The sequence below is a fragment of the Rosa rugosa genome, chromosome 1, assembly GCF_958449725.1.
Source record: "Rosa rugosa chromosome 1, drRosRugo1.1, whole genome shotgun sequence".
Classification (NCBI taxonomy): domain Eukaryota; kingdom Viridiplantae; phylum Streptophyta; class Magnoliopsida; order Rosales; family Rosaceae; genus Rosa; species Rosa rugosa.
This window is the reverse complement of record NC_084820.1, coordinates 16311506-16337762: the sequence shown is the minus strand read 5'-3', so window position 1 is coordinate 16337762 and position 26257 is coordinate 16311506. Positions and strand designations below refer to the sequence as shown.

The window sequence follows — 26257 nt, the reverse complement described above, 5'->3', positions numbered from 1 at the left end:
TCACTCACATTTTAAATATATCACTTTGATCACTCAACTTTAATTTTGTTGTTCACTTTAGTCACTTCGTTAATTTTTTTCATTAAAAAAAATTATTTGCCATAATATTAATGATATTTTGGTCCAACCAATTGTGAAAAATTGATAAATATGTATTAGAATGATTGGGAGAAGTTATTAAAGTGAGATAAAATACCCCTTGAGTAACTAAAGTGATTGACAGAGTAATAGTTGAGTGACTAAAGTGATATATTTGAAAATTGAGTGACCAAAGTGTCGAATGAGTTATAGTTGAGTGACCATTTGTGGAATTCTCTCATTTCTCAAAGAAGTCCTTATTACTATGCTAGAATCTGATCCTAGGATCATCGCAATATTGATAATAATACATGGCACGCAGGGGATCATCAGAACATAGTGCGCCCTGCTCTCAAACTTCATCTCGAACAATTACGAGAATTACTTAGATTAGTTATTGTGTAACTATTCTATATTCCCTGATGTTCCTTTCTGCTGGCTATAAGGCTTTAAGCTAGCTTGCACTGCATTACTTCCAAGAGACTTTTGAGGTGTCTGTTTAATAAGCACTGTGGATCCATTCAATTCCCTAATAGTCAACTAAAGTTTTTGGAGTCGATAGTAATCACTAATAATCTATAAGAGTTTCGTTTACATGCAAAATTTCCAATCACGAGTCCTAATTTTTTTAAGGGAAAATTTCACAAATTGTCACTCAATTATGACTCATTCGACACTTTGGTCACTGAAGTTTCAAATATATCACTTTGGTCACTCAACTATTACATTCTCAATCACTTTAGTCACTTTGTTAATTTTTTTCATTAAAAAAAAATACTCTTTGGGTGACTAAAGTGATTGAGAGTGTAATAGTTGAGTGACTAAAGTGATATATTTGAAACTTCAGTGACCAAAGTGTCGAATGAGTCATAGTTGAGTGACCATTTGTGGAATTCTCCCTTTTTTTAAATTTGCTTGCAGAGTGAGGTCGTACAAAAATATGTGGGTGTAACATTCTGACTTGTGAGTTTAGTTGGTCGCTCCCGGAACTTCCTTTCAGGGTTATTCAAGAACAAAGAATACTTGGCTTTGAGGGTTTGAAATAGATGAAAAGAAAAGGAAGGCATAGCCAACCCTCCTTTTTGACAAGGATATCACCAAATTTAAAGCATGACATATTAGAAAAGAATGAAAGCTGAGGCAGATGAATGCCACTTTCCCAAAAAAAAAAAAAAAAAATGCATGAAAAGAAGATGCTATCTAATCTCTAGAACATCATTATGAAATTTTGACACTTTTGATTGCTTAATTGGGATTCAGTATTTAATGTGATTCAATTATTGAATGCTTGAATTGTAGTCACACGTACTGTGATTTGTCTTCAATTCCTTCAATGAAACCGCATGCTATGTACATTTGAATTGAATTTTTTTTTTTTTTTGAGAGAAACATTTGAATTGAACTTGAATAACCCTTGATGTGCACTGTTCTTACTTATTAGTTCCCATTACATGGCCCCTACATAAAATAAGCCTAGGGGAGTACTTACCAGTATAACGAAACTCTACTCAATCATCAGTAAGCTCTAAATAATTCAACTTGATCTTTTTTTTAAGTCTTAAGCAAGTCTTAATTGCAGAACACGCTCAGTCAACAGATTTGAAATCCAAATGCATCTTTCATTTATACACTAAATCCATTACAACACAATATAAAAATTTTAAATTCTTCTATATTCATAATTCCAACAAGAAGCACAGTCACTATAAACCATAAAAATTGGTGTTATGAATAGATATTAAATGTATGGGAAGTATTATAAAATGAGGTTAATTTTCACATTAGCATGGCAGATTTTTTTTTTTTGATACACATTAGCATATGGCAGTTTGTATATGATATTTGTTCTAATATATTGGTGCGCCTGCCACTATGATGGATAGTTTTACCATTAAAAATTACCATCTCTTGCTTCATACCACATTGAAAATACATCTACTTTCTATTTCGACAAGTTATCTTTAAATTTCAACAATGAGTTCAATGCAAGCAATTCTTTTAGTTATTGACATGAATTGAGTGTGTATTATATTCCAATAACGTGTCACATGAAATTAAGAATTCTTCCAATCACGTGATAATATAGCATGAATTTTGCTTTGACTTTAGGCGTGTAGCATAAAGTGATTGTTGGACTGTATTGTTTTGGGGGCAAATGAACCGAAATTGTCGCAAGGCCTTGGAGAAAGTAGGCAATTTTACCATGGGAGCTAAGCAGTAACCTAGCTACAAACTCACGCTCAAAGTAATTGTTGGGCACACCATTGGAGACCCCTAGGGAAAGAGACGCGAGCGACTCGATGAAGTAAAAACAAGTCCAAACAAGTTCAGGATGGTAAACCAGCTCCAACAAGAAGAAGAAAGAAGCCCACTGGATCTAAAAGTTTAGGGACTTCAGCTACTTTTACGGAGTCAACGTCATAGATTGACATCTATACTCAAATTTCTGAAACTATCACAATGGTACCCCAAATAGCCAGCCCGACCCAACAATCATATCTGACGGTGTTAACCTATATGCCACGTGGCGTATTTTTAGGGGTAAAACTGTCCCTTCCTATTGAGAAGCTCTACCTTTGAAGCTGTTGAAGCTCCAAAAGTCGCCCTCCATCACTCTCTTGGGCATCCCATGTTTCACCACCTACAAGTACAAATTAAGGGATTAGCTTGAGAAAAAGAGGTCCTCTCATGGCCGAGACGGTGTGTGCCCGGGCATTGTTTGAAGGTGGGTTATGATGCGGTCCTCTCATGGCCAAACCCGATATTCAAGTTACATATATTCAGAGAAAAATTGAACGAAATGGTACTATGAAAGATGGGATTCATGGGTTACCTTTGGACTTTATCACCAAGCGGAAAGAGCCCAGAAACATCAGATGGGCTCGGAACCCTTCCCAAATCAAGAAACACAAATATAGAAATGTCAGAAAACAAAATGAAGCTGTGAAAAGCCATAAAAAGAAGACTCAAATCCTTGAAATTCTATATTTGGCTGATAGTTTCTTAACAACCAAAACCAACAGAAAAGGAAGAAAGAAAAAACCTTGAAAGGTGAGGATCTGAGAAAATCTGCGGCCGTCTTTAAGTGATTGCACTATGTAATACATGTATGATTCTTGTGTTAATAAGAAATAGAGAAAGAAAAAAACAAGAAGAAGAAGAAGAAGGAAGAAGCTGACCGGGAGTGCATAACCAAGCGTGGTCGTTGACAAGGTTGTCATTGGGGTTCAAGAAATCGAACCACTTGGGGGCATTGATCTGCTCGTAGGCTTTGTCCTCTACAAATCTCCATTCCAAGTTTTTCCAATCAATTTTTGCAGGTTCCATTACACTTGATTACACACACAAACACCCGACTGCATTCTTCTTTTCTGATCACCCTGCCGCCATCTCTGGCCTCCTCCAGTCGAAATTTTTACACAATTTTCTTCATCTCTTAAAGAGAAACACACTCATATAAGTTTCTCTATCAATAACCCACAATATACAACGAATTGAAAAGAGAGAATCAGAGACCAAAGAGGCGACGAGAGAAGGGAGATGGGTTCTGCGACTATGCTTTGGTGGAGGAGATAGATAAGAAAATTACCCAAATACCCATCTAAGCACGTGGCATGATAGTTAACGCCGTCATGGACGGCAGGTACGATTGTTGGGTCGGGCTGGCTATTTGGAGTACCATTGTGATAGTTTCAGAAACTTGGGTATAGAAATTCGGAGTGGGTCTTAGGTTGGGTAATGTTTGTATTTTTTTTTTCCTTTTTTAAGAGAAATTCTTAGGTAGGGACTGCCCTACCACCACGTGGTAGGGCTGCCCAATCAAAATTAAAAAAGAACTTTACATATCTCAAAATTAACCCTCTTTAAATAAAGTATTATGCGTTGATTATAAGAAAGAGTGAATATGTTTATTCCCCCAACAAATCAACCTATTAATTGTCCAAAAAAGAATGGAATGGGAAAATGGTAATAAAATTTGGAAAGGAATGCTTTACAATTGGATTAATAAAAGATACAAATTTGACTCGGTGAGACCATTAAGTCTGTCTCACACAGGTCAATATGCGTATTTCCAGTCTAAAACGAAGGGGACCCTGGGAGGACTTCCAAGCACATTTGATACGCGCCTTGCATCGCGCGTGTTGTAATCTCCACGAGGATGTTGCACCGTCCAAACATGGAGTTCTTTTTTTTTTTTGGTCATAAACATGGAGTTTGGTACTTTGGTTGGTGTGATGACTGTGATCTGGAATGAGACCAATGAATAGGGAATTATTAAGGAATCTACACCTAATTATCTACAACCAAACAAATCATTCTTCATTATGAACGTTCAAAACATGTCCATATAACTTAAGATTGAAATTTGAGTATGATGATCAAAATCTAATTATGATATGTTTAGACTTGGAATACGTTGAGGTTTTAAGTTTCCCTTTAATATTCCATCTCAAAGAATAATTCAAACATAAACAATAGTACATTATCATGAAATGAGAATATAGTTCCTAATCACAAATGATCAGAACTGGAGCCCTCAACCACCATAAATATCATTAGACTAATAAATTAACTCTTAAATATTTATCTTTCAACTCATAATTATTATCAGAATCAAATATTAAAGATCACTATTATTTTTTTTTTTGGTCAAATCATCGAACTCCATTTCAAAAAGACTTCTCCTTTCACATACACAAATACACAAATTAATAACCACTGCAAGTCTGCAAGTGACCTAGTGATTTTTGCCTAATTGAGTGTGCTTCTCAACTTAAGTTCGAACTCCAAAACTGTCAAAGTGGTCAGATACTGGACATTGCAGATAGCTAGTTCTCGGCATAAAATTTACAAGTCACGCGCCATACAGACAAGCTCGGGAGAACATGGAAGCCTTAAAAAAACACAGTACTAGTTCCAACGATAGAGTCCCAACACCCAACTCTCTTCACGTGACACACAGACTCAGAGACTCCATCAATCAAGCTCCCAGAAGCAGACACTCCCTCTCACTCTCACTCTCTCACTGGTCACTACATTCTAGACAGCTGCTCCGCAACCACCCTCCATGGCCCCTCTACTTCCCACTTCAAACCCAAAACCCTCATCCCACTAAACCTCGCAAACCATCCACCCCAAAAACAACAATGCCCATCATCACTCTCCTCCTCCTCTTCGCCGCCGTCCACTCCCAGTCCCAACCCCTCTCACCAGACCTCCTCCTCCCCTCCTCCGACGCCGTCGCCCTCCTCTCCTTCAAGTCCCACTCCGACCTCGACAACCGCCTCCTCTACACCCTCAACGAGCCCTTCGACTACTGCCAATGGCAAGGCGTCAAATGCGCCCAGGGCCGCGTCGTCCGCTTCGTCCTCCAGTCCTTCTCCCTCCGCGGCACCCTCGCCCCCCACACCCTCTCCCGCCTCGACCAGCTCCGCGTCCTCAGCCTCCACAACAACTCCCTCTCCGGTCCCCTCCCCGACCTCTCCTCCCTCTCCAACCTCAAGTCCCTCTTCTTGAACCGCAACTCCTTCTCCGGTTCTTTCCCTCCTTCAATCCTCGCCCTCCACCGCCTCCGTGCCCTTGATCTCTCTCGCAACAACTTCACCGGTTCGATCCCCGTTCTCTTGACCGCTCTGGACCGGCTCAACTCCCTCCACCTCGAGTTCAACCGGTTCAACGGCTCCTTCCCGGCTTTAAACCAGTCCTTCCTCACCGACCTCAACGTCTCCTCCAACAACCTCACCGGCCCGGTCCCGGGCACCCCCACTCTCTCCCGGTTCGACAGCACCTCGTTCCAGCTCAACCCCGGCCTCTGCGGCGAGATTATGAACAAGGCCTGCAGCTCACGCTCACCCTTCTTTGAATCCCACAATGCCACCTCGCCGTCGGAGCCTTTAGGGGAGAGTGCACAGTCACAAGGAGCGGTGGTGCTGTCTCCGCCCTCTCCAACAAGGCACAAGAAAACCGGTCTGGTTCTCGGAATATCAATAGCAGTTGCATTTATGTTTGCTGGTCTCTTATTCGTGTTTGCAGTCATCAGAAACCGAACATCCGGGACTGAAGCCGAAATTAGGCCCTCGAAACCGTCCCCAAGTGAAGACAGGGATCCATATCCCGCCGCCGTCTCAGTTCAAAAAGATGAGAGGCCCAAAGAAGTACCCAAAGTAGTTGCTCATTACGAGGAAGCTCAAACTAGAGTGATACCCAAGAGCGGGAACTTGGTGTTTTGCTATGGGGAGACCCAGTTGTACAGCTTGGAGCAACTGATGAGGGCCTCGGCGGAGTTACTTGGGAGAGGAACCATCGGAACGACGTACAAGGCGGTGCTGGATAACCAGCTGATAGTGACGGTGAAGAGATTGGACGCGAGTAAGACTGCCATTACGAGCAGGGAGGTTTTCGATCAGCATATGGAAGCCGAGGGTGGGTTGCGCCACCCCAATTTGGTTCCGGTCAGGGCTTATTTTCAGGCCAAGGGAGAGAGGCTGGTCATGTATGATTACCAAACCAATGGGAGTCTCTTCAATCTCATCCACGGTAAAAATTCGAATACTATGCACATCAAATGTCTGTCATTTTTTTTTTTTTTTTCAAGAGCTTTTTTCTTACTTGCCTGGCCTCTGTGGCGTGACGTGTGTGGGAATGCTGTGATGCTCTGATTGAATGAGTTAGTGGCGCAGGTTAGTGCCATGTCTGGGTTTTGCTTTCGGTGCACATTTTAGTGCGAGCACCACTGTCAAAATGCCGACACAGATTGGCTTCTTGTGCTTTATGATTCAAAGTCTGACCCTTTAGTTCAGAAATAATGTTAGGAAAGATCTCTAGCCATGTGGGTCTAGTCTGCATTGAATGTGATAGGAATTGTAGTTGAGAACTTGTGTTTATGGATTTGTGTGGCTAACGAGCTTGAAATTATGTATGAATAGGTTCAAGATCGAATAGAGCAAAGCCTCTTCACTGGACGTCGTGCTTGAAGATAGCTGAAGACGTGGCTCAAGGCCTTGCTTACATTCACCAAGCGTCGACGTTGATCCATGGCAATCTCAAATCGTCCAATGTGCTTTTGGGAGCTGACTTTGAGGCCTGTCTCACGGACTACGGTCTGGCTCTGTTTGCAGACTCTTCTGCCAGTGAAGATCCTGAGTCTGCAGGGTATAAAGCTCCTGAGACGAGGAAGTCCAGTCGCCGAGCTACATCCAAGTCAGATGTGTATGCGTATGGCATCCTCTTGCTAGAGCTTTTGACGGGTAAACATCCGTCCCAACATCCTCCGCTTGTTCCCATGGATGTGGGGGATTGGGTTAGGGCAATGAGGGACGATGATGTTGGGGATGATAATCAACTTGGGATGCTGACCGAGGTTGCTTGTATATGTAGTTTGACATCTCCAGAACAGAGACCGGCAATGTGGCAAGTGTTGAAGATGTTACAGGAGATTAAAGAGTTTGTGATGACAGAGGATAATGCAGGTGTTGGATTTTCCTAGTAGAAAGTCTGAAGTTTTGCGAGATTGTATTCAAAGAAGGAAATCAAAAGCAGGAGGCAGTGTCGTTGCACTTATCTCTTGGAGGGTTTCCTGAGAAGAAGTTTCTAATGGCAACTTGAGGGCCAAGTTTGAACAACTCTTATAGGCCAGACTTAAGGAATTTCATATAATGGCATTCCTACCATCTGTTAATGTGCAGATGTATAATGAATTTATAAACGGTTATGATTCTTTCTTTCTACGCTTGGCTAAGAGTGCCATGGAACATAGTTCTGCTGTAATTGAGGTAATATGAGTTTTGCTGGAGTTATAAACTGAAATTCATCTTGATTTTTATAAACATTTGGCTGCTAGAAGTATTACATATCAAAGCCAATATTTGCCAAACTACGTGGTATGACCCTACGACGCAAAACACACTGGAAATTGTGGTCATATGTACACAGAAAACCTTGCGGATGAAATTGCAATTTTCTATTGATGACAATGTACAAAAACAAAATCAAAATCAAATTAGGCAAACAAATTAACATCATATGTCAGCAACACAAACCATCTCTTTCTTGCATATCTTCTTTCAGCAGGTGCAACGGCACTCCAAGTTCTTAATGCAAGTTTTGCGAGACTGCTAGTACGGCAAGTTTGCTTCTGACGCAAAACCATGGCCAAGTCCGATGACAGTGGAACATACCAGTCTGTTCCTGCCGATTTACAACACCTGCATCGATCCTACATGCAGTAAACATAGAACGTAGAGTATGTCATTCATGCAACTGGGGAAAAAGATGGCTAAGGTTCTGTTTCTCTTTAAGAATTGGCTGACATTGGAAACAAGAGAAGAACTCTTACCTGCAGTTACAGCTGTTTTCACCAAGCCATATCTTGGATCATATAGAGCAGTCAGATGTATGTACAGCAAAATAAAGAAGCTTATGGAAATGAAGTCATCATATCGTATCTATCTGACTATCTGAGCCTGGGGGCGAGGCCTTGATCTAATTAGTGTCTCATCACTGTGCTTGATCCATTCTGAGAGTTTCCAAGGCTTCTGCCACTTCCACTTAAACTGTAGCAGCCACTGATGGTGACTTCTCTTCCATCTCCAAAGTTTCCCAGCTTGCCCCACTGTTGCTAATTTCTTCATTGACAGTTGCCCAACTGGTACCAGCTGCAAATTTGCCAATGATGATGTCAATTTTCATATTCAAGTAGGAGAATCGTAATATTAAGGACAGTATGAAAGAAAAAGAATTACCTTTCGTGTCTGGTTCAGAAATGTTGCCGACTCCTGAACTGAACTGCTTACTATTCCTGGTGTGAATTTGAGCTGCTTTGGTGCAGGGAGTGATATTGGAGACAAAGGACCACTCATGTCATCCGCAAAGTGCTTTAATGAAGTGCGTGGATTTCCCTGTAGATATCCATTTGAGTGTTAAGAGACCAAATATATGGAGGTCATCTTGACCAAATACAACTTGATGAGAAAATTGTTTTTATTTTATTTTTTGGCAAATGATCCAGATTGATGAGAAAATCTAGGATTTTAAGTTTAAACCACACATTAAATCTTCGCAGATCTGCATATTTGTGTATATAAACTAGGATTTCCAATTTTCTTTGATCAACTTGAATGTGCAACCTAAGGATGGGATCATTAGAAGAAGTTGCAAGGGAAGAAAGGTTTAAAATGTGACCAGTTTAGCATGGTGGTCTCACCGAAGCTGGTGTACTTAAGGCAACAGCAACAGCTTGTTCCCTCAACTTTTGTTCCTTGACAAGCTCCTTTCTCTGTGCTTCGCTTCTTCTAAGTAGATTTACCAGCTCATTCAGTTGATCTTCCATGTCCTTGATTTCCATACTCTTCTCCCACAACTGGCACCTGTTGACACATATATTCAAAGCATTAAGGTTCAAATTCATCATAGCAACAATCATAACTATTTATTACTATTTTCTATTTCCATATTGTAAACAGGTAATATATCTTATCTACTAGATAGAAATTATAGTTGAAAACAACATAAAAAGACACTCAAATGACAGAAGGTCATTATGGCTCTACTAGCTCAGAGCTAGACAAGTTCATTTTGCCAAAAGAAAAATAATTAGTTAATTCATTTGGTTTCTATTATTCTGAAACGAAAATAATTTAATTGTTATGGTCTTACTCTTTTATTAAATTCAAGTAAGGGGCATGCCTCTTATTTGCTTCAGCTAAAAAAAAAAAAAAAAATTGTTATGGGAGCTTGGAAATTAATAATATCGACCTTTCAGCCAAAAAAACCAGCATTAAGCTCGAGTGTTAAGGTCTCATCTTTGGCTTAATGCATAAAAGGGAGAACTACAAGATACTACGTATTTACATTCTAAAACATCTTATATGAGTTCATTGACCATCAGGATTAAAATTTTCATCCTTAAGACTGGTCAAAACTTTGAAAATACCAGCTAGTCTAAACACTGGATATAAGAATGTGTGTCAATCCCGATAACAAACCACAAAAGTAGAGACATCAGGTGGGAACATGAACTCATGAATAAACATTCTTCCTAATTGCTTTCAGCATTACCAAACATGTAAGTTGAAAGGGAAACTAGATTCAGAACTACATATCATTAATGAATGAGATGGATAGCTTGAAGAGTTATTGGATCAGATTCAATCTAGGTTGTATACGCACCTTGTTTCTGCAGCGATGTTAAATATATATTGAAGCAAGTTCTTAGCATCACCCATTGAACGCAGTTGGTTCCAACGTCCACGACCACTTAAACTTCGGTCCCTATCTTCTGCCGCCGACAGCTGTGTAGCCATCACCATGAGAGCATTCGAAGACATGCTCAGCATGTTCTCAAGTGAAGCTATTCTTGCCATTCGTGCATCCAGTGACATGGATAACACTCTGATTAATTGGAAAGAAGTTAAAAAAATATAAAAACAATAATCAACCTCTGCATATATGCATTATCTGAAAACTTTAATCAACCTACCTGGAATGTCCACTCTTTCCTACTTGGCTACCCTGCCCTTCTGAAGAAAGCTGATCTGCTTGCTTAAACAAGGCCAACTCCTTTTCTAGTGCGGTTCGCCTAAAATGTAAGTGTTACCAATGCCATTCCAAACATATTCCTTGCAATATAAAAAGAGTACAAGAAAACAGGAATACATACAATTGTTGTTGCTTCTCATATTCATGACGAACTTCATACACATGCACCATGACTTCCAGCTCATGATCAAGCCACCGTTGTAAAGATCTTTCATTTCCCTGGATAGACAACTCATATTGAAACTTTTGCAGGGCAGATTTAAAGAACCTCAAGCTTAATGTTCTATTAGAGTAAATAGTTAAATACAAACCAATTAGCCAACCTAATAATAATAACAAACTTTTTGGTAAGGGGCTGATGAAAATTTCATCATGACAAGATCATTCTGAGCTAAGCCCAACCAATCCTAGATTTGGCATACAGATGTTTCAAACATTAAATTCCAAAATTGCAGTAATGATGAAAAGCAAATTACAAACCTTTACCTGGCTAGCTGAAGCATGTCCATTGGAGTTGGCTGGAGTATGTCCATTGGAGTTAGCTGAAGAAGACAACGGTATTTTAGGAAATATGATTATCTAATGATACCAACTTAGACTTCTACCAACATTTTGTTGCAGAGAAATGTCTTAATATATGCAAGTTGAAAATTATGGAAGGAAAGAACTCGTCCAAAAGAATATATTACCCGAGTTGTCACGTATAACAGATTTGCGTGCTTCCAACAATTGTTTAAGTCGCTTGGTAGCATTTGTTGCCTCTTCTGCCTTTCTTTGAAGAACCTGCAAGAATGATTAAAATGATTGGCGAGATTAGACATAAATCCCATATCCATGGAAAAAAGTCCTCAACCATAGCAAATGTAACATAGATCTTGTCCAAATTCTAATAAAATCATTATGCACTTAATAGCCATAACTGTTAGAAGTTGACTCAGTGTGATGCGTGCAAAAGTCGATGCAGATATATATATATATATATATATATATATATATATATATATATATATATATATATATATGCATAAAGGGAAGAGAGAGAGGTTCAATTGTCAGTATGAATTTCAAGTTATAAATATTTACCATTTTCTGCCGCTGATTTAAAGCTTCAAGTTTATGCCGTTCAAACTCGTTTCTCCTTCCCTCTTTCCTTAGCTGCTTGAGATAAAATCATAATCAGAATTCAAAGCCAAATAGATTATAAGACCTCTGTACTAAGAGGAACTTCATATTATAAATTTTTGAATTCCGTACTGCATGCATAAAACATTTCTGTAAGCTTAATGTATCCTCAAAAGAGTCAGTATTATCCATTTTGCAATATATTACAATGAAATGAATGAAAGAACACTTTTTTTTTCTTTTGGGATCCACCTGCTGCTGAGAACTTGAGCGTATTACACATAACTCATAAGTCATATTAACCAATTTTTTTTTTTAATGGAAAATAAAGCACCTGTAGTAACTCCTTCTCGCGAGAAGCCTTCCATTGTCGAAACTTTTCTGCCTCTTGTTTTATTTTATGCTGCAACTGAACCTGAAGACAAAAAACAACAAAGCAACGAAGAATTAAAAGTTATAACATATTGAATAACTTCTTCTATTGCTTATAAAACTTCATTAAGTATAAAAATGAGAACAAACCTTCTGAGATTTAATATACTGTATTTCAGCTTGCAACCTCTTTGCTGCTTCATCACTTTTTTGTTTTTCCCTTAAAAGTTGGACCTGGTTTTCTTGTTTCTTCTTAAGATCTAAAATCTGAAGTTCAAGATGAAAATTATCAATCATCAGGATTCAGGACAACTATAAAGAGCAGAATGTCAGTTAGATAATTCATAACATAATCACCTGTGTTTCGAGAGTTTTTAATTTTTGTGCATGCACGTCTTTTAATTTTTGTCCTTGTCCATCAGAGTTAGAAGAAGCAAGGCTCTCAACTTCAGTTAACAAACGATCTCTCTCTTGCTGTGATTAATACTATTGTCAGCCTAAACATATGAGCATACTGGAAATACAAAAGAATTCAAATGTGTTCAATATGACCTGCACAATTCTTTTCTCTTTCTCAAGTTCCGCGATTTTCTTTCCGAAGTGCTGCTTCAGTGCCACAGTGTCAATCCCTCCAAAAATTCTCATCTCAGACTACAGAAGGTGGAAGTTATGAATTAGAGGAAGAGGTAAAAGTTACATTTCTTAAAAAAAGCTGTCATTTCTAGAAGCCCAAAACATGTCAGAAAGATTAATGTGATTGAAACAGTAATTGCTTAGCTACCAAATTAATTTTTCTGGGAAGTTTTCAAGAAGGTTTACTGCAAATCATCATCTGATCTATATACATTACATATTACTTGAACTACAAGTAGTTTTCTTCAAGTTATAGCCCAAACTAATAGTGCAGGAGCCATAAGTGAAAGTAAAAACCTCTTTTTGCTCCAAACGTTTGTTTAAGTCATTCAACTCCATATCCAAACTATTTTGCAGACGTTGATGCTCCCATTCTTTTGTGACTTCATCAATTTCTCCGGAACTTTCACCTGCAAAATTTTTTAATTATGCCAAAATGCAAAGTACTAGAATAAGCCCCTAATAAATTTGGCTCGGCAGAATCATGGTCAGGCACATCATTCTTCTAAACTGATCTAAATAAAGTGAGTGATTTACCTGATGAAATTTCACCCATCTGATAATCAGATGAGTCGATACTCTGGAAACCCCTCTTAAGTCCATCACTCTTTGTGAAACAAGCGTCACCTTCCTGAGAAATGGAAATTTGGAACATGAGGACCATAAAAGCAGTTATATCACAATTGTTATACAAAGTAAATTATGATGTCCAATTATAACATGGTCATGAGATGTGCAGTCACTTGAGTAAAAAAGTCCACCCAAAACTATATGGCAATTGGTGGAGAAGCTCACCCTAATTGAGATAAGAGGCTTATAATTCCTGATACATGAAGGTTTATATTTGCACGCAATAAAGATCGCATATCAAAGATATAATAGAAAATTTCTGTTCACATACTGGCACATCTGTTTCACATGGTTGCACAACAGCACATCTGCTGCGATATCTATGAAGTTCTCGACAAAGCTCCTCATTCCTGGCCTCAAGCCAAGCAATCCTTTCCTTAAGAACCTGTATAACCAAATTCTATTGTCTGTAAAAAAGATGCATAGACTACTTCATCTAAAATCAGTGAAATTTCTTTCTTGGTAGAATACCGGCACTTCATCAAATTGAGCTCCTCCACCACGAGTGCATAGCTCTGCCTGCAATAACTTTAGCTGTTCTTGCATTTTCTGCATCTCATTGGATATCACATCTCTGTTAACCTATACAACAAAATAAGAAAGTACTAGGTTGGTCAAAATTCATGGCATAGGAGGCAATTCAAACAGTGTGTGTGAAAGGAACTATAGCAAATCTAGTCATAAGAAAGTGAACTCTAACAAACTCACAATAGGTTTGTTCTGGATATTGCGAGCCCGATTTGCATATTTAAGAGTGTTGAGACTTTCCTCAGCATTGATATCAGCAGGGCTGATGCAAGCTGGAAGAATAGCAAATTCACCAAAAGTAAGAAAAGCATGAAAAGCCTCCAACTTCAACCAAAGAGGAAGCAAAATCAAGACTCAGAAACTCTTGTTCAAAGTTCAAACAGAGAAAATGAGGATAGAAGCACACTCAGTTCCCATGAAATTGTTCAGCAAAGGCAGTAGGAATATATATGCATTGCATTAGTGGTGTAAGACCAAAGAAATCATTATGGTAACAATCATGCAGGGGGTTACCTATCATGACAGTTTTGCTATTTCCACCAAGTGAATCCTGCCACAATTGAACCCAAGATCAGAACAGAAAGATATATAAATTAAGCAGGTCCTTTGTTTGCAAGATGATGTGGAATGTGATAGAGAGTGTTGGTTCAACACTACTTTGACATACATTTTTGGCACATTCTCTGAGAGCTTAAGCTTATGCAGTGACGGTTGTCTGTACTCTACACTAACAGATTATCAATCCAGGGTTTGTTACATTTTAACTAATTACTTTATTAGTAGAGGCATACTAACTAAAGCAAAAATGTTATGGTTCCCCAATCAGGCATATCTTCATATAAACTTGTATAATGATTGTGCATGTGGGTTATACCATCAGTGTCATGTCAGCCTCAGCATGTTATTAAAATTTATATGAAATTGTATCTCAGGCATAAACCAGGTTTAAAGTTTATCTAACCTGCAAGAGCCGAGTGAGTTTACTGTCTCGGTAGGGGACATGCATGCCCTCTTTCCTCTTTTTCTCATCTCCCAATGCACTGATGACATTACCGAGTGCAAGAAGTCCCTTGTTAATATGTATACCTGCTCATAAGTCGATAATTTATTATTCAAGATTCGAAGGCACAGTGGATTATATTCAGAAGCAGTTTACTAACCTTCTTTAAGACGAAGACTATCAGACCCTGTTCTTTTGGCTCGCTCAGATCCAGCAAGATCAACCAAATGGAACTTGGCACAGAAATACTCTTCACCCATATCCTCATCTGGAGTGTCATTCCCAGGAAAAGTTGAATGGATTTTTCGCAGTTGTTCTAATGTGATTGTGAAGATGGCATGTGACCGACTAGTACAAACATGCAAATGAGAACCATATGCCATTATTAGATTGTAAACATTCACTGGTAAATTGTAATCATGGCAACCTTTTCTAGAAGTTGGAAATTTACTGCTCTATAATTCTTGTAAACGGAAGTCCCTGTATGTGCAGAACTAATGCAATTTTCACCTGTATATAAAGGAACAGAACTACATGAACATGTTCCCAGAATGCAGAGAACCATTTTCTTCCCACTTTTCTGTATGAAGCTTGATTTTTCAGGATAATCAGTCATCATGGATGACAGTAATTTGTAAGCAAAGATTGCACATGGCTGTGTCAAAAGCATCAGCCTTAATGATAAAACGAAATTCTTTCCCAGAATGCAATATCTCCTACCACTTCTATAATTAGGCCTCGACTACCATTTCGTAATGCATTGATTTGTGTCAAAATGATGGACCCAGAATCCAAAATTATCCATGAACAAAATTAATCATGCATGTCAGAGGAGAGACAGTTTAGGATCCAAGGTTTACCTAGATTGGTTGTTCATATTTGTACTCGCCGTTGCTCTGCTTAATGATCCTTGTGCCAGGCAAGCAGCCATTTCTTGTGATGAACTAACAGCAACTTCAGTTAATCCCGCTAGTGTTATTGCACCGTTTGATGTTTCACGAATTTGTAGTGGATGTCTTCCATGAGAGTTAGCTTTGGCAGCATGTCCATTTGCAGCATCCAATTTACTCAAAGATACAGAATCCAACAAGTCCCTCACTTCTTCCTTCAGAATCTGCAAATTCAAATCCTTTACTTAATCCTTTTGTATAGAAATAACAAAAATTGGGCAAGAACTTGGTCTAGGAAAAAAGAGAGTACATAGCCATTAATAGAAGAAACAATAATGCCAATGGATCCCTCTTAAGTTCCCCTTCAAACATTAGATACATTGAGAATCTATCATCTGATTTACCACAATTATAGTACAGACTTTTGCAACACTTTTCCCATTTCTTTTTGGTCATTCTTTGGAAATACAAGGAATTTACCTCAATAAAAGATACTTGCAACTGGAATTCTGTTTGATGCTTCAAAATATCAATCTTGCTGAACAGTGCATTCATAACTTTAGGAATCAACCCTGTCTGGCAACCATCTCCAGAGCCAATTCCCATCGTATATGTCTTTCCGGAGCCTGTCTGTAGCATATGTACATGTAGATTGTCAACATAAAAGGAGAGTACATAGAGAATGCAGCATGTTCTACATATGATAGACATTACCTGACCATAAGCGAGTACAGTAGCGTTGTATCCTTGGAATAAACCATCAATTAGTGGAGAAATACACTCTTCAAACATGGCAGATGATGGAGCTCCCCCATTTCCATAAGCATGATCAAATGTAAAAGAATGTGTGCCGATTTGTATCTGCACCATACTCAACAAAGATCACACTCTCAGCAACTAAAGACATCAGCCAAAACTTGCAAACTTGACAGACAAAATCACCCAACATCAAAATGCCATTAAAGTCACAGAAGAGTGCCATGTGAGTTTTTTTCCCATCTCTAACATGAGCATAATTTTGCAGGGCTTAAACAAACTGATCGAGATAGAAAAGATGGGAACTAATACAAACAATGCACAGAAGAAGGGAACCAGCAAATCAAAATCAAACACAAAATTACGAAACTTTGTCAATTAAACACACAATCTGGAAACACCAATACCTCCTTTCCCAAGTGCACAAAGAGACAAATTTTACACTATTTCAGCTTGAAAACAATGCCCAGATATCCAAACACATTAACACCACATATTTGAAGCTCAAGAATCCCGATCCCTTATCGGAAACATAGTACCTGAGGCTTTCCGGGTGTAACAGTAACACATTCCTTGCAACCCTGACTGCGTTCATCACCAATAAGCGGTCGAATATGAAGAGCTACCTTGACACTACAATTCTCTGACGCTTCCATTGAATCAAACCTCACAAAAACATACCCAAATTCGGAAAGAAAAAAAAATATATATATATATATATATATATATATATATATATATATATATATATATATATATATATGTATTGTCTATCCAACGATTGGGTACTGCGGAAAAGTTAAGAGCTTAGATACTTGTCAGTTAGGATGAAGAAAATGATCTAACAACACCATTGAAATAGAGAGAGAGATTAGTTGTGGTGGGTGGTTGTTAAAATGGCAAAGTGGGAAGAGGGCGGGGTTTAGTAATTGTTTGAATAGATTATGATGGTTGCAACAAACGAGAAGAAGAAGAAGAAGAAGAAAAACACTAGTACTTGACGTGTCACTTTCCTAAGCTTGCTTGTTCTTGACTGCTCACACCCACTGAGTCACAGTGAGAGAGTGAAAGTGAGAGAGTTAGGAAGAAGGCAAATTAAGCCGGTGGTAGTTGTTGTTGGGCAGGCTGTGCTGGCTCGCTGTCGATGTACTTGTCTTCCCAAAATGCCCTCATGGAACCACACTTGCCTCTGTTTTCACAGCTTTTAAGGCCAACCTCCAGTCTTCTGCCGTACACTTGTTTTGGAGGGTATTTCCAACTGTCGAGCTACATGGTGGTGAAGACAGGGATACCGGTATAAAATTACCGGTAAATGTTAAAAAGAATCGACTCCTCTTTGTTACTGTGAGGTAGTGACTAGTGACTTTGGCTCTCCAGAAATTCAACTGGTAGTTATATTTTATAACGGTTTCATCTTTTGTTTTATGTGTTGAACCAAAGAACATGAATATCAGACTTCCATGCCGAAGAAAGAAAAAGAAGGTTACTTGCACTGTCGCTAATTTCCGTCCGGATACTATATTGGGTTTGGATTGGGCAACTTGCTGATTGGTTTTGTGCAAGTTATTTCACTACTGGGATCTTTGAATATATTTCAGAAATCAATTGTTCAGTAGACTATTGTAATCAACAACCCTAATAATAGTGTTATTTTATTTTGCTAATACTTATGATTATGACACTCATTTGTTATTCCGAGACTCAGATGCAATATATTTTGAATTAGGATGAAATGAGAGGTCACAATTAAGTCTTTAATTTATTGCTAAATATGTTAATTGCGTATTTCAAGTTTTTTACTTAAAATTATGAGAATTCATATATGCCTACTCTATTAACCGAATTCTTTTGGATTGCTTGAATTGTACTAAACGAATACACATAAGATTTTTATCATAAGCTTTGATAAGAGTTCCTTAATTTCTGACAAAGAAATGAAGGTCGGGCATTAAAAGACAAGGAGATCAATCAACTTCAAAGTCTTCAAGTTTTCTTTTCGTTACCTAACTCTTCAAACCCTAATCCATTGGATTCTCCTTGATTCGAGCCAAGTAACTAGGAGACCCCAATCTTAATGACCCCAATTAAATATAAGTCTCCATTAGACGTGGACTGATTCGTTTAAGACTCATGTTTAATTAGCTTAATTAATCTTCTTGTTTAATTGTGGTAATGAGGTTTGCACCGACAAGAATAGCACCAACCTTGGTCATCCAAAAATGTCATGATGAAGAGGTTGAAGATTAAACTTTAACTACAAAACTTTGTTTTGTAAAGCCACATTTCTCTGCTTTTTAAATATTTTTTTAATATAGGTAGAGGGTCGTACTCGATAGCCATAGATTCACAAGGTTGCTGGTTGAAATATAAATAGTTTACGCAAGATTTCTACTCCAAGATTGCCGTTTTTTTTTTATGAGAAAGATTGCCCAATTAGGCAATGCTTAGAGCAAGTTCACCCGTTGGGTCACCAGGTCACCCACTATTTACTACTTTTTAGTCTTAATTTCACTCTCTGGGTCACGAGCACAGTGTATTTCGTGCTCTGGGTCACCTTGTACAGTGTTCTGGGTCACCATGGTGACCTGCACAGTGTATTTTGTGCCCTGGGTCACGGGCACAGTGTATTTCGTGACCCAGAGAATGAAAATATACACTAAAAAATAGTGAATAGTAGGTGACCTGGTGACCCAATGGGTGAACTTGCTCTTAGGGATAACAAAGAAGTTGCTTCCACATTGGTTTAGATTGGAGTCACTAGTGACTAGTTTTTTGGACGAACTGCATCTATCGGTTGGTTTATTAATTACTAATATATTGGTATATTGATATACTCAAGTATATACATTATTCAAAATGCAAGGCACAAAGTGTTGATCATGTTTGAAGTTGAAGTATTTCTGATCTATCTTGAAGTTCAAACATGTAAATTATTTTAACTGTGCAATCAAAAAAGTTCAAAAACCTAGACAGTCAAGAATATCAAGTGGGGGTTTAAAAGGGTCTTTCTAAATGTACCCAGCAAATTTTTTACACCTAGAAAATGTATAAAATCTCTAATTACACCCAGCAAGTTTTCCTATAATACCCTTTTCTTTAATTAAACTCCAGCAAAACTCATTCACCCCGACGAAGAATATCAAACATCAAGCAAAACACATACACCTTGACAAATAATACCAAACACCCAGCAAACCCTCGTTCTCCAACATAATGTGAATTTTATCGCAAATTTAAGCATGTTTTCAAAAATGTTTCTCATGTTGAATAACAAGAACATATATATATATGTTCCCACACGAATGAAAATTCTAGTTATATTCGTGAAATTGGATCTGGGGTCCAACCCCCTCATGTTATACACTGTTCTTGCTTCTCATGTTCAACGTTATTCAACATATATATAATAGAATTAGAACTCAACAACACGAATGAAAATTCTACCATGTATTGATGTTATAATCGTGATCCTTTACTTTGTTAGATCACTAAAAAACGAAACCAGAACAAAAAAACAAATCTAAAGGAAAAAAACCGTGTACCTAATCTAAAGCATTTCTGTCAATTATGTGAAGAGAAAATTGGGGCAGGGAACTGTGAAGGCCTATGAAGAGACTTGCAGTTTAAGGGTCCCTTTCTTCAATTTGACAGCGTCGGGGAGCCTGCTGGGTGTTTGATATTCTTCATCAGGATGTATGCGTTTTGCTGGGTGTATGAGTTTTGTTGGGTTTAATTAAAAAAAAAAAGTATTATAGGAAAATTTGCTGGGTGTAGTTATAGATTTTATACATTTTCTAGGTGTAAAAAATTTGCTGGGTCTACTTAGATATTTGCTGGGTACATTTAGAAAGACGCGTTTAAGATGTCACAAAAACAAGTTAACAGCTAATGTTACCAAAATCCTTATTTGCCATTACATCGAGTGTCTATAAATTCTTTGTAGGTTTTTTAGAACTTATCCTCTAATGTACAAATCTTAATTTCTTTAGTTCTCCACTTAATTAAAACATTATACGAAGATCCCGTGTTTGGATAAAAAATCACTAAAACATGCTACTCTATCTGAGGGCACGTTTACTTACTTGGAAGGAAAGAGAATGATTACGGGGTAAAAACATTCCTGCGTTTACTAACACATAAAGGAATCGGAATGATTCCGGGTAAAAGAAATCCTGCGTTTACTAACATATGAAGGAATCGGAATGGATGTAGGTCCCACCTCCTTATCAGGAATCGATTCATGAATACTCAGGAATTCGATTACGAAGGGGGGAGATGGGTTTAGGAATCATTCCTCCGGAATCAATACCGATTCCTTTCTTCTCCCATTCCACTTGTCTCCGATTCATGATTATTTTCCATTCCAAGTAAGTAAACGTGCCATGAAAGTCATACACTTAACTAGCTATTTCTTGCAAACTATGATTTACTTTCAAACTTTCAATCCATATTCAGTATTTCATTATTATTTATTATTGTTATTATAATAAAAATATAATCCTAACTCAATTTTCAACTCTCCTTCACCATTACCACTTAAGCCAACTCCATTGGCCATTTAGTATTACATATAGAGAAAGTAGCTCCTCATTGCGCGTTTACTTACTTGAATTGGAGAAACTTGTGCACTAGAGTTGATTCCGGATAAATTTCATATCTTCTAATTCTCAGTTAACTGTTTATCGGCTTAGTAACAGTGCTGGCTCGAGCCGAGCCGGTACTGTGAAATGACCGTTTTGCCCTTCGTTTCAGCCCTAGGTATAAAAGGCCTCTTTAGCCTGCGCCCGACCTGCTTTCGTTTCTCTCGCGTTCCTCTCTCTCTCTCTTTCCCTCCCTTTTCTGCTCTCTTGAATCTCAACTCTCTCAAATATTGGTCAAATTTCTTGATCATGATTCAGGCAAGCCTATCGCTTTCACCTACCAGTTTCAATTGAGGTGGCAACTTTTTGATTAAATCAAAGGGTTCGGTTGAGCACTCAAGTGTCTTTGAGATTTTGAGTTTCAGGTAAATTTTCTATTTGGTTGATTTGTTTTGGATTTGGGTGCATGTAATTTTCGGTCGTGCATGTGAAGGTGGGTTTGCATTTGGCCTATGTTTGAGGTGGTTTCTGTGGGAATGTTTGGCCTTCAACAGAGTGGAAGGCAGCAAATTGTTTCATGCATGTGTTAGTATGTATCTGAGGATTTGATTATGGTTCATATTTTTTGCTTTGTTGTTATTTATGTGGTATCGGATATGAATTTTTTCTTTTTAAGGTTTATGTTTGTTTTCAATTTGTGACATTTTTATCTACTGTTGGGCTGGTTTTCTGATTTGGTTTGTTGGCTATTTGGGATTTGTAGGGTTGCAATTGGTGATTGAAGCTCTGACATTTGTGCACAATTAGGAGGTCTGAGTTTTTTATTTGGTTGGATTTGTGGATTCTCTCTATAATTCATATAATTGATCTTTGTAATTTTCATGTGTTGGTAAGTCGTTGATTAAATTGATGAAAACTGGGATCTATGTGATTTTCAATATTACCTGCAAATTTCTGAAATAATTGATTTGTACAATGCAGATGGCTACATGCACTTTGACACAGTCAAGATATATGGTTCTGAGGGTGCCCTTATAAACACTTTAACAGAGACATTTCAAGATAGGACTATAGAAAGAGAGGAATTTTTGTTTCCATTATGGGGTAGTCATCACCATGACCCTGTTTCTGCTCTGAGACAAACTCTAAAGTAAGCACAGATACTAGATTACTATACCTAGCACGAAAATGATTTCTTGCACCAAATTCATTTCTTAATCTACTAGATCGAATTAGATATAGAAGAATTGGATTATTTGGTTTAGGATTATTGGTCTTAATAACCCTTTTCATTTTTTCCTACATTTTTATGTAAATGTTGGGTCTTTAGCTTCATTTTGATATTGGCTATTGCTATTACTATGTTTGTCTCACTTTCTGCAATCAAGTTTATGTTTTTGCTGCTAAGGTTTGGAATTCTCAGCAGTATATATTATGGGTTGGCATCAAGTTTGGTATTTGAGTCCTGGCAAAGCACATTGGTATTTGAATTTGTTTTTCTTTTCTTTGTTGATAGGCACTTAGATTTGAGCTTAGGTTTCAAGTATTCATGGTCCACAACAAATAGAGCATCAGCCAACCACATCAACACCAGCTCATTCACTGCCTGAGAAAAAAAAATTCCCTGAAAAAAGCAGGAGAGAGCTGTTTGGTACCAACACAGAAAAAAAAACCCCGCAGGTAAACCTCACATATTTTGATTTCATTTTCATGTTCATAACCTCTTCTGTTTCCGATAATATTAGAATCTATCATTTAAAAGAAATGGATCAGACAGAATCAACTTCACCAGCTCCAGATCAGTTCAATAGCGTAGAGACAGATAGAGAAGCATACTAAATCCTAGGCCTACCAAAATAGGAACAAAACAGTGATTAAAAAAATAAGAACACTTGAAGAAAGCTAATCTTTATACACTTTTGATATGTTTACAGTATGCCTTAAACCCTGAAATAAGTGTACCATCTAAATTTCATTCCATTAAGTGTCGTTCTATTTTTCTGAGTTTAAGGTTTCAAAAGAGCATAGAATAATGAATATGATGTAGTTACAAGCCTATAGAAACTTAACAATGAAAGTGAATAAGAGTAGAAGCATTGCTGGAAAGTCAAGTCAAAGCCAGGTAATTGAAATGCAAAAATTTACCATTTTTGGGTGTACTTCTAAAGTTTCAAAAGGCCAGGTAACTACTGCAAAGTTGGTTTAGCTCTAGAGTTCATGTGTCGCTTTTAGCTGTAAACCAAAACTCTTACCTTAATTACTTGCATAACTGGGTAGTACTATGGGATCATGCAGAAAAAGCAAAAATATCAATGGCCTTCCTTGCTTATATTCTTCCAGGTCCTATCCTTACTACTGGAATTGATGTATTGGCAATTGTTTTTTTCCTCTCTGTTACTAATGGAATTGATGAATTGGCAATTGTTTGTTTCCTCTCTGTTACTAATGGAATTGTTGGTTTCTGTTTTTTGCTTGAATCTTATTTGATTATGCTGTTGATAGGTGGGATCTGATTTTTGTATAGTTTGTGCTTTAGGTTTTTGGCCTGATTCAATGCTATTAAACAAATCTATCTCATTGTCATTTAGCCTTTTGCTACATGAATCTTCCCACAACTGCTTTTATATTCCTCTTCTTTGCCACTGAACTCTTTTTTGCTTGGAGAATTTCAAGTGCAAATCTTTCTGTTTTTATTCTGCAGAGCACTCCTTTTATATCGATTTTGTATCAACTGCAACTTCTCTACCTAAAGTTAATCTAACTGATAAAATGAAATCGATTTTGAACATTAAAATAACAACTACGACACATATATATTAACTGCTGATCCTTTTTTCTGCTATCAGAATTTACAATCTTCTTATTGAGCTCTCCACTTCCCCTTTCTGAATTTGTCACAATGAAACATACTATTTTCATAATTGAATGTTTCTAGATGGTACAACAATATGCAAATGTCATCCACTACAAACTCAATTTCTAGATTCAAAATATTTTGTACTCGCCAAAGTAAGTACAGACCTTTAATTAAGTGTAGTCAATTAAATTTGGATTTGTTTAGGATTTGAATTTGTCTATGGATAAGTTTGATTTATGAATAAATCTTGCAATTTTGTTTTGCTTTGTTGTGCATTTTCGGCTTTGTGATCAAATGATTTGCAGTGACACAGAAGTTGTAACATGGGAAAACAACAGAAAACACAACTTATTTGACATCAGTGCTAATCCTCTATTTCGATGACAGGGAAGGCAGCATTAAACCAGTAGTATCATCCATGGAGACCTTCAACAATATCTACATTAGTGGTGATGTTACTTGTCACGCCCCGAATTTTGAATAATAAATTCAAATCCGAAACATGAATAATTACAATTACAAAATCCAAATCTCGAAACTTCGAGTTCATTATTACAATTCACTCTCACAAGCAATATTATAAAGCTTAAATGAGCATAACACACCTCACAACGTACAATTGCTGTAAAACTCTAACAATTGCTCTAACCGCACGATCACCGTCCTGGTTCTCCTGTCCTGTAGGATTACCCGCTACACAATTTGAATAGTGTACCGGGAGTTGCAACAACACAAAACCCGGTAAGCTTTTTACAGCCAGTATGAGTAAACAAGAAGAACTGTTGATTTAATAAAATACATTTCCTTTAACTCAAGTATAGAAATGTAGAAACATCACAATTACAATGATCACCACAAAACCACTTCACTTTCTCACTCTCATATATATATAAATATATATATATATATATAAATATTATACACTTATGAGTCACTCCCCGTTACCCTCATAAGGTCACTCAACATTTGGCAGACAGACTAGAGCTCTAACTGATCGTTTCCACCTACCCGGCGCGAGGGAGTGGTTCACGATTTAATGCTATTAGTTTCCACCTACCCGGTACAAGGGCGTGGTTCACTAATAGATGCCATGGTCACCCCCGTGACCTATTGATCTCCACAGATCAATATATCTCAACAAATCAACAATTTATTGTTTCTCAACAATAAATTTAATACCTCTCACAATATTGTTGCTCTTCAACAATAAACTCAACACAACCATAACAGTTCATAATATCTCACAATTTCAACAATACATATTATTTCACATAAATAATATATATATAGATAGACATTCACACAGGAATGCCCATTAATACCAACTATAGCTCACACAATGACGACAAAAAATAAATTAATTAAAAGCACTCGGTTCGTAATATGAACCACGTGAGGTTTACTCACCTCGATAATCCCGCTGCGTCTTCAATTCCGCTCAAAATACGATCCACAATCGTCCACTAACTCAAACCGTCAATCACCTAGTCAGATACGATCTTAACTTAGCAATCATTCATAAACCACACATATACGGAAATCCAACGGTCGGATTCTAATTTAATGATGATCCAACGGCCAGATCGAATTTATATGATGATCCAACGGTCGGATCCTCACGGATCGCCCTTAGGATCATCCTCCAAAATTATCACGAAGATCCAACGGTCAGATCTTCTTGAATCACTCTAACAAACATCTCCTCAAAATTATACGAAAATCCGACGGTTAGATTCTCACGAATCGCCTTCCGAATCACTATTTCACAATTATACGAAGATCCAACGGTCGGATCTTCGCCCATGACCACACAAAGCCACTGGGACAGTCATAAGATCAACATAACAAAACTACAAGTCCATCGGACGGTCTGATCTTCACAGATCACAAATCGAACGATCGAAATCGATCGAAACTTAAAAATTCATAACTTAATCATACGATATCCAAAAATTATGAATTATATATGCAAACGATCGTATCGACACGTAGAACACAAAAATGGACAGAAACTGTCCTTGGGGTGGCCGGAGGTCGCCGGAAACCACCATCACAGTGGCGGCACCGCCACCCATCCAAAGTCAAAATTAGACAAAACTCCCAACACGAAAGTTCTTCATCTTAACTCGAATTGAAACTTTCATAACTACACCAAAGTCAGATTATAAGCCAAAAAGTAGAATTTTACCTTATAAGGTTTGAAACCCGAAGAACCCTAGTTTTGAATTCGTTCCAATTCGATCTCCACAGATGAAATCGATGCAATCCACCTTAG

The 26257-nt window shown here is 37.7% G+C and overlaps 2 protein-coding genes and 1 long non-coding RNA gene across 5 annotated transcripts; 2 read left to right on the top strand and 1 right to left on the bottom strand.

Annotated features, from left to right (window-relative positions):
* The first annotated feature begins 5014 nt into the window (after positions 1-5014).
* On the top strand, positions 5015-7803 carry LOC133720975 (probable inactive receptor kinase At5g67200). The gene is made up of 2 exons (XM_062147471.1): positions 5015-6615; positions 7005-7803. Exons 1-2 carry the CDS (start codon positions 5226-5228, stop codon positions 7562-7564), a joined length of 1950 nt encoding a protein of 649 aa, XP_062003455.1. The 5' UTR covers positions 5015-5225; the 3' UTR covers positions 7565-7803.
* A 213-nt stretch (positions 7804-8016) lies between these two features.
* Positions 8017-17808, bottom strand: LOC133720956 (kinesin-like protein KIN-4A). 3 transcript variants are annotated; one of them, XM_062147449.1, is made up of 26 exons: positions 17085-17808; positions 16504-16650; positions 16270-16419; positions 15760-16013; positions 15060-15247; positions 14861-14985; positions 14413-14449; positions 14080-14171; positions 13843-13953; positions 13643-13756; positions 13279-13372; positions 13039-13151; positions 12661-12759; positions 12466-12582; positions 12259-12375; positions 12071-12151; positions 11698-11769; positions 11304-11397; positions 11095-11156; positions 10736-10833; positions 10556-10654; positions 10246-10467; positions 9281-9443; positions 8820-8975; positions 8414-8732; positions 8017-8293 (listed from the first exon to the last, which is right to left on the bottom strand). In XM_062147449.1, exons 1-25 carry the CDS (start codon positions 17199-17201, stop codon positions 8523-8525), a joined length of 3132 nt encoding a protein of 1043 aa, XP_062003433.1. In that variant the 5' UTR covers positions 17202-17808; the 3' UTR covers positions 8017-8293; positions 8414-8522. The 3 variants fall into 3 exon arrangements, with proteins under 3 accessions (XP_062003433.1, XP_062003439.1, XP_062003446.1); XM_062147455.1 differs by having other exon boundaries at positions 11101-11156; positions 17085-17807; XM_062147462.1 differs by lacking the exon at positions 17085-17808 and having other exon boundaries at positions 16270-16415; positions 16504-16642.
* Positions 17809-21328: 3520 nt separating this feature from the next.
* Positions 21329-24433, top strand: LOC133727395 (uncharacterized). Its single transcript, XR_009855154.1, has 5 exons — positions 21329-21550; positions 21889-21935; positions 22107-22275; positions 22642-22805; positions 24370-24433. It is a non-coding gene; the product is annotated as an uncharacterized LOC133727395 (long non-coding RNA).
* Positions 24434-26257: the final 1824 nt, after the last annotated feature.

What these genes read in the sequence shown, in the direction of transcription:
- LOC133720975 (XM_062147471.1), top strand. Translation starts at nt 5,226, where the DNA reads ATGCCCATCATCACTCTCCTCCTCCTCTTCGCCGCCGTCCACTCCCAG. An exon ending in TCTCTTCAATCTCATCCACG is followed by an intron (nt 6,616 to 7,004) that starts GTAAAAATTCGA and finishes ATGTATGAATAG; the next exon opens with GTTCAAGATCGAATAGAGCA.
- LOC133720956 (XM_062147449.1), bottom strand. Translation starts at nt 17,201, where the DNA reads ATGGAAGCGTCAGAGAATTGTAGTGTCAAGGTAGCTCTTCATATTCGA. An exon ending in GATGGGTGAAATTTCATCAG is followed by an intron (nt 13,152 to 13,278) that starts GTAAATCACTCA and finishes AAAATTTTGCAG; the next exon opens with GTGAAAGTTCCGGAGAAATT. An exon ending in TAAATCAGCGGCAGAAAATG is followed by an intron (nt 11,398 to 11,697) that starts GTAAATATTTAT and finishes TCATTCTTGCAG; the next exon opens with GTTCTTCAAAGAAAGGCAGA.